General features: G+C 42.4%; 1 protein-coding gene across 2 annotated transcripts; it reads right to left on the bottom strand.

Annotated features, from left to right (window-relative positions):
• Positions 1-1,036: 1,036 nt before the first annotated feature.
• On the bottom strand, positions 1,037-6,823 carry PTGDR (prostaglandin D2 receptor; the record flags this gene model as incomplete). 2 transcript variants are annotated; one of them, XM_084241026.1, is made up of 2 exons in its annotated part: positions 1,037-1,276; positions 5,903-6,823. In XM_084241026.1, the coding sequence occupies 2 exons, from the start codon at positions 6,821-6,823 to the stop codon at positions 1,037-1,039; spliced, it is 1,161 nt and encodes a 386-aa protein (XP_084097152.1). The 2 variants fall into 2 exon arrangements, with proteins under 2 accessions (XP_084097152.1, XP_084097153.1); XM_084241027.1 differs by having other exon boundaries at positions 5,978-6,823.
• Between the last annotated feature and the right edge of the window lie 1,839 nt (positions 6,824-8,662).

The raw sequence follows: 8,662 nt of genomic DNA, 5'->3' as shown, positions 1-8,662 counted from the left end.
CCACATCCTGCTCCAGTTTTGAAATCATACAGCTCTCAGGAACCTCAATAAGGTCTTACTGTCCCACAAAGAGCAGAATATGGCTGCTAATAGGTAGAAGTTATAGCCTTTGTCACTACTCTTAATGGAAGGCAACTGAGTACTGGCTGGGCCTTTCACCTGCCCCCTCACAGCGCCAACCGCAGTCAACAGGGCTCTCTGGCCAGGATCCATTGCTTCCTTGCAAAGAAGCCTAAATCCCTCCTCCAAAGAATCCATCAGTATGGTAAACTATAAAGTGAAGGTTATAAAAATCAAAACATTTTGTAGACCACTCCCAAGTTTTGATTTCTACTGACACCCCTGCTTCAATGCCCAACAAAGTGGACTTCAGAAGATTAAATTCTAGTTTTTTTCTCTGAGTTGTGAGGCACAATCACACAGAGCCTGGCACCTGTTTATGTGCTGATCACATCTCTCCATCTGAGGCTGTCAGTGCCTTCCCTTGGAGTAGCTGGGGCCGGCCTTCAATCACCTGACCCTGCTTCATCTCTCCCTGGTATTTGTAGGTCAGGCACCCTTAGCTCAGTTGGCAAAGAAAAACAATTAAACTGGGGTGAGTATAATATGAAATAAACCCAGTTTTCACTAGAAATGTATGGGGTAAGAAAATTTACGGATACCCATAACAGAATTGTAAACAGTGATGTTTCCACTGCACTTAAATAAAGAGCCAAAGGTCACAAGACCTGCAAAAAAAAAAAAAAATAGGAACATAAAGTACAAATATGGGAACAATGAATATCCTGACTTTAAAGACATGAAAATTGTTTACAATACATGAAATTTTTGTTGCTATTAATAACTCAAAATGAAAAAAATCCACTGAACGGGTTCATAAATAGAGTGACAATACATTGTTAAGATTTATCAAATACTTTTGAAAAGACATGTAGATGTTTGTTGTGGGAGATGACTTTTAAAGCCTTAAAATGTGAAAATTTTTATGACGGAAAATATGACATATTCCTCAGCTTACCAGAGAGCGTAAACGCTGTCACAGATTGGATTCCGTGTTAGTTCGGCAGGAATTGCTGTACCAATTCCGATACATAAGTGGTCTTACGACAATCTTGTGAAAAAACATTCGAAATATTGATGTTCTGAAAATGATGAAAATCCAGGGGTCGATAATTGAGATCACGGAGAAAAAACGCAAAGCAAGGAGATCTTCAGCTTCTTCAGTGGGTCCATTTGTTTGATTGACAGCTTTAAATGCTCCGTAATAAGCACGATACTGTTTTAAAGGAAAACATTCCATTATAATATCAAAAGGTTGATGGAGGCAATAAATTCACTCACTTCACTTAGGAAGCATTACTTTTCTGTAATGCCAAGAACACTGCAGTGTGGCTTGGAATATTTGCTTTCAACTATTTGAGAATGCTTGATTGATTGGGATCACCTAACTGAACAGTAGTTATATAATTGAACTCTGCCGTATTTATCCAGGTTAATTCTACAGCATACTATTGGGTTATTAGTATTTTCAGGTTACTTGCTTTGTATTGGAAGTGTTTTGTTCTACGTTTAATATTTATTTTATTTATTAAAATAAATATTTTATTTCTATTTTTTGAGTTTGCTAAAAACATGTAAATTTATTAATTCAATGTGCACGTTCTATTCTCAAATATCACTTAGAACACTATTTAGACTTTTAAATAATCTCTGAGGGTCAATCTTTATACATTTTCTGGAACATACTCTATAATCCGCTCCTGTAATAGGTAGCTATTTTTTTTTAAATAATAAATTTTATTTTTATATTCCCCATACAATTGCAGCCCCCCCATTCTGACCCCAATCTCTCCCCTCCCGCCCCCGCCCCCCTAAAAGTGTCTCTGGTTCATAGTTTTTTGTTGATTTTGATTTTCACTTTCTTTTTTTTTTTTTAAACACTGTGTTATTTAATTATAAGTCATTTGTCATTTTTACAGAAATATAATTTCAATTGATTAATTTACAGTGCTTATCAATTTTAATTTCCATTGACCAACTGTATTTTACATAATAATCAATATTTACTTGAATTGATTGCTTTTAAAGCTGTCATGACTTAAGGCTTTTGTTCTACCTCCTCCCTTAAAAGATAATTATTTAACTATTATTTTAATGAAAGGAAATTAAAATCTAATTCCCATTTTCTGTATATCTTCTGTATCTGTAACATTTTGCTTAAAATTATTTATCATTTGTAATAGGTAGCTAAAATAACCACCTCAGAATTTAAGTCAGGCATCTTTAAAGTATTTCAATTTGCAGTGAATTGGTGTGAGAAGAGCGCCCTCTGTTGGATGTAAAAGTTCATGAAAAATGTTGCTTTTACCAACTCGCTATTGGCTAAGCTTGGCTGGAAATCCCTTCTCAGGGTAGCTCTGTGGATACTAATGCCCTCTTCTGTCCGGTTGATCCATTACAGCCCTCTCGACCTCACCTTCTGTCTAGTCCTCTAAATTCACTCCGACCTTTTTCCTGGCCCATCTCAAGCCTATCTTCTCTTACATGCCTGTGACAGCCTACTCTGGATGTATCATCTCGCCAGAATGAAACACAAAGGGAAGCTATCTTGAAACATGTCAGGTGTTCTTAACCACTTTTTGACTTCTGTGGATTCTGACATACGCAATTACACATGCTTGTAATTACTTTCCTGGCTTCTAACCCTGTCAGCTATAGCATCCGTCTACACACCAGTACTGTCTCTCATCTATCCCTGCTGCCCTACCAACCCCTAATACATTGTGGTTTTCTAAGGCAAAAATAACTTTGATGAAAATGCCATACACATTTAGAGAATGGGCTGCAAACTGCCTCCAAAGTTCATCCCATATTCTACTTTTTTCCTACTGTGTCAAATTGGAAATTTGAAAATTCAATCTAGTTAAATTTCCTGCTCTAGTCCAACATCATAACACATTTAATTTTAAAGATTCTTATTTCAGCAAACTTTTTATTGCTTCAATGAAACGTAATATTTATGCTATAATTTTTAAAAGCCTTTCTGCCCTTTCCCAGTCACTAGGTCCACTATTTGGTAAAGTGTGGGGCTTGCTAGTATCCTTTCAATGCGACTAAGAGTTCAAAACTGTTTTCAAAAAAAGATGTTATTTGACTTTTTCACTGCATGCTCTCATAGGTGTACAGTGAATTTTATGGATACAGTGGTGACATTACTCTCATGGCTAATGGAACATGTGCTTGGTATCCTTGCACTTTCTACGCCTTTCTAAGGTAGCAGGTTTAGAAATACTTATGTGCATTTTCAAACTCTGTTCTCAGTCCTGTGCTTTCAATATGCCTTTTATTTTTTTACCTGCTATAATCTTTGTAACTTTATTCTCATTCATCAAATCACTCTGCAATCTCAAAGTTTTCCTTGTGCAAAAGCATGAGAAATAGTATGCTTTGATAACACATTTTGCAATATTTTTTAAAAATCTCATTTTTAATTTCTGGTTAAATATTTAATTTCTAAATATGATATATGCAAATAGATATAATCTACATAAATTAAAGCTCTTTGGGTTCTTAATAATGTTTAAATTTTTAACAAGTTCAAGAACCACTGCCTTGAAATATAACACTATCTCCAGAGGAGATCACATTCTCAATTAATTTTCTATTTCCAGCAGGCAATGATAATAATACATGGAGGTTATGGTTAGAGATAAAAGTGATGTTAATTTGAGACCACATACCTCTTTAGGTGCTTTATACGTATTACTTCAAATCCTCATAACTATCTTCCAGAGCAAGCATGTTTATCCTCATTTTACAGATGAGGAAACAGAGCTCTAAAAGGGTAGAAAGCCCATATCATAGCTAGTAAATGGAAAAGCCAGATTTAAACCCAAGTCTGACACTGAAGCCCTTATTCCAGAAAATTATATTCCTGTGAAGAAAGCTATCTGCTTTGCTTATCTTTGAAACTTTACAAGTGTTTTAGAAAACCATTTTCAAATCCATTATTACCTTCAGTCCTCACAATTCCCTGAGCTATTCAAATTCCTTTAGAGATGTCTCCAAATGCAAAGTTCTTTCCACTGTATTATGCTTCTTTCTGCATTATTCTTACTAAAACATTCAAGCTCAGGACATAATATCCATGCATTTGGCTATTATCTACATTTATTACAGCATAGATAAGTAAGGCTATAGGACAGGGGCTGCAAATGTTTTCTGTGAAAGATCAGAGAGTAAATATTTTAAGTTTTATGGGACAAAATCACATCGTCTTGCTAAGTATTTGGTAATCAAAATATCTTGATAAGTACTTACATAACAAAACCTCTACATTTCTATAATTTTTTATTGATGAAATTTAAGATATAATAATAATGACTGAGAACAATTTTTTGTAACACATGTCTACTAAAAAGAAGAATGGCAGTCTTTTTTCCCCTCTTGGAATAGTATTTGACTTAGTTGGGAATCCGATTTCATGTCCTCTGTTATCAACTTGATGGCGGGCATTCATTTGTACAAACTAACCTTAACTCCCGGGTTGTACAAAACCAGTGGGCAGCACCGATTTGGCCTGTGGACTGTGCTTGGCCAACTCCAGCTTTTCAAAGTGTGGTTCACCAAATGCAGTCTCACCAGCAACTTTGCCCTCACCTGAGAACTTGTTAAGCATGCTATTTCTTCAAAAAAGTCTGAATCAGGAACGCAGAGCCCCATCAACTGTTTTTAAAAGCTTAACAGATGCTTCTGTGAGTGCTTAAGTTTAAGAACCACTGCTAAGTACTATATCCATGTCTATATGTATAGATATAGATTTAATTATCTATTTTCAGGAGTTCTGATTCTCATCTGGAATGATGATACTATAGACAATTCTTTCCTCACACATTAAGGCCTTCATTTAAGGGGAAATGTTCACTTTTACTCTAGAATGTAACATCTCAAATTGCTACACGGCCACAAGAAACTTGACTTTTCTATTCACAGAAGTTTCAGGGTTCCAAAGACATTGAATTGGCAAGGAATTTGTTTAACCCTTGTTCCTGTTAAACAAGTGCAGGGGGAAGGGGAGACACTATTGAAGACATCTTCTCAAACCTTAGGTATTTTGGCCAAATCCCCAGGAGGAAACATCCTCAAAAACAATTTCAATCTCCACCATCACCTCCATTAGTAAATTGAAATCCAAAATAATGGCTTTCTTTTTTTTTTAAAACCCCCTCCCCTCCATAATGGTTTTCATGTCACCTCGCTTGCCAAAATAGAACCAAAACCTGTCCAGACTGGTTATCCAAATTTCACTACCTGCTGAAATGCACTTACACATCTGCCTATCCAAACACCCTCCCTGCCTCTCCGCCCCCCCACCGCTTCCTGCACCGTGGCGCTAGCCTCCACCACCCCTCAGTGTTTACACGACTCCTTCCACACTAAACCTACGCTTTAGTTACTCACCTCTGCCAACCACTCTGGCAGGATCACACCTCCCCTATTCCCTTTCCACACCAACATCTCATCCAACAACTCTCACTGGCCATTCACTTTTCCGATGCCACTAAACTCAGGGGCAAGTCTAGGAGATAAAGACATCACGTAGCTATCAGGAAATAGGAGGGGACCGGCAGAGGCCAGAAGGAACCAAATTCTGTCCCTTAACGTTCTGGGGAGCCAAATTAATACTGAGGTGTTCCCAGAAGCGAGTAGAGAGGGCTTTTATCAACTGGAGAGGATTTGTGGCGTTCAGAGGACACCAGCTGACTCAGTTTCCCCCTACCTTTCTCTGAACTTCCCTCTTCCCACTAACAAATTGGTTTCTGTCTTCTCGAGGCTGCGGACTTGGAAGAGCAGCAACAAACCCTCTGAACCTGGGCACATCTCTGCTCACGCCGGGTCCTACAAACTCCTTGCCGGGTGTTGGAACCCACGGCCCGACGCGCTTTATCTCCCCCAGCCTGGGCGCCGAGACACTCACAATTAAAGGCAGGGAGCACATGGTGAAGAGCACGGTCATGAGGGCCAGCAGCAGCAGGTGATCCAGCTCCTCCAGCCGCTGTGGGAACCCCTCCTTTTCGCCAGCGCCCGGCTCCGCGCGGTCCCGGGAGATGCTGCGCTGACTCCGCTGCAGCCGCCGGTGCATGCCGTACAGGTTGCGCATGGCGCTCAGGTTGCACAGCACCGTGGCGAGGACCAGCAGAGCCATGAGGCTGGCGTAGAGCACTGAGTAGCCCAGCACTGAGCGCGAGTGATCCTCGTGGACCATCTGGAGGAAGCACCAGGTGCCGGGACAGTACTGCACGAACTTCCCGAAGCCCGCGAACGGCAGGGCACAGAAAACCAGAGAGAAGGTGCCCACGATGGGCGCCACCAGCACGCCGCGGCGCAGGGTGATGTGCCGTCGGTAGAAGAAAGGATGCCCTAAGGAAAGCCAGCACTCCAGGGCCATGGCCAGGAGCTGTAGCGTCGAGGCGAGCCCGAAGAAGGTCATGAAGAAGGCGAAGGTTTGGCACAGTGAACTGCCGAAGCCCGGCTGCAGCTCCATCAGGCTCCGGTTCTGCGCGTAGGCGGTCAGCACGAAGGGGCTCACGAGAGACTTCCCCAGCAGGTCTGTGATGGTCAGGCCGCACACCAGCACATAAAAGACCGAGGGCTGCGGGCGCGGCTGGCGTGGCCGGCACGACCCCAGCCCCGAGCGCGCCAGCAGCCCTAGGGCTAACAGGTTGCCCAGGAGGCCCGCGCTGAAGAGCACCCAGCCCATCGTTGCCGAGTAGCCCTTCTCCACAGAGGTGGTGTTGTGACAGCGGTAGAGCGGTGGTCTCATGGCGGGCGGCGCTGCGGGCTGGTGTGGAGGCTGTGGGAGGGCCAGCGTCCCGGCTTCTGGAAGCGGAGCGCCGCCCCCCGACCCTACTCCGCGCGGGGCTCCAGCGGGGAGACTGCAGCAGAGGAAACTCCTCCGACGGCGGGGTGTTCCGGACTGCAAGCGCCTCCTACCCAAACTCTTGGGTCACACCCCCCACCCCTGTAGGGGCGGGAGCACTGCCTTTTGCGCCTCGGGTGTGTACCTTGGAGAGCGCGGAGGGTGTGCAGGGATACAGGGTGTGCAGGGATACAGGGTGTGCAGGGATACAGGGTGTGCAGGGATACAGGGTGTGCAGGGATGCTGTTGGCGCAGCACGAAGCAGCGAAGTCCCTTGGACACACTGGTCCTAGGAAGTGGCAGCGCCTCGAGTGAAGAGTCAGAAGTAAAAGAAAGTAACCTGAGGGGTAGGAAAATTAAAAGCAGCCACTAGGGAGGAGGGGCCATTAGGAGCTGCTGGTGGTAGTGGTGGTGTAACTTGGTAGCGCCAAGACAAACACTGAAGCTGAGTGCAAAAGGGAGGATGAGAAAGAGCCACCACCTAGTTTTTGAATTATTGGCTTAAGGTAACGGACATTTCCTGACACTTTAGCCTTAGCTCCTATTTTCTTCCAGATTGTATAACATGAACAATGATCTTCAAGCATAGGTGAGGAAATGGGCCTTGGAAGGTTAAGGGGTTTGTCTAAGGTGACAGAGCTTGTCATTGTCAGAGCGGGTCCTGAAGCTGGAACCTTCTATTTATAAAGTCCATCTAACTTGCTTCCACTACTCCTCAGAGGTTGGCCAGATGTCAGGGAAGGAGTCCAGTGACAATCAAGAAGAGATGTTATCAGCCTTAGATTCCATGAATCACAGCGATTGTGTAGACAGGTGGGCAGAGTGTAGTTAAGAGCTGCGATGCTGTCGTCAGACAGACCTGGTTCAAATCCTGGTTCTCCCACTAGTTGCTGTGTGACCCTGAGGGACTTGCTTAATTAACCTCTCAGGAAGTTACATCTAGGTAGCCTATTTGACTCTTTTGAGGCATAGGGATAAAGCGTAGATACATAGAAAGTGCATAAAACAATATGATTGTCACGATTCTCAATTATGTAAAGGAGGATGTGTTAATAGCTGATGTTTAACTTCAGCTTTTAACATGGCTTTTGAAACCAGAAAATAGCAGACTCGATTTAGAGCTCCATTATTTTGTGACTACTAGAAAACATATGTCCCCTTCTGGCCTTTGATTTGACTGCATCACAAAGGAAAGTAGGTATGATTTATATCTTTGATTACAAAGGAACTCATTGCAGAATTTGAGTGGGATGATTAGGAGTATATTATGTAAGCGAACAGATACTTTGGCTTGACTAAGCTCACTTACAGGCTCAGTGCCAGTTCTAATGGACAGACTTAGGGCAAGACCCTACAGCTTTAGATATGAAAGCCTGATGGGTAGCCAGAGAGGCCATCTTCAGACTGAAAGCACAGCCAGTAATTTAGCCCAGGGGGTGAGAAAAGAGAGTCCAAGCTTTAGAATTCAATATCTGAACACCACCACCACCTGTGGGACCCTGGATTATTTACTTAATTAATTACTCTGAGTTTGTGTCCTCTTAAATAGGATATGATACTTATGCTGACTTCATAGGGTTGTTGTGTTGAGAAAGCTGGGCATAAAGTGCTGGGAATACAGTTGTAATGACAATAATAAAAGTTAACATGCACAGGATGTTATATATGCTGGGTCTGCTCTAAGCCTTTCACAGATATTCATTCAGTCAGTAGAAGGTCTTGCAAAAGGTTCATTCCCTGTCT

This window comes from Talpa europaea, assembly GCF_964194135.1.
Source record: "Talpa europaea genome assembly, chromosome: 8".
Taxonomy (NCBI): Eukaryota; Metazoa; Chordata; class Mammalia; order Eulipotyphla; family Talpidae; genus Talpa; species Talpa europaea.
The sequence above is the reverse complement of the archived record's forward strand: the minus strand, read 5'-3'. Positions and strand labels throughout refer to the sequence as shown.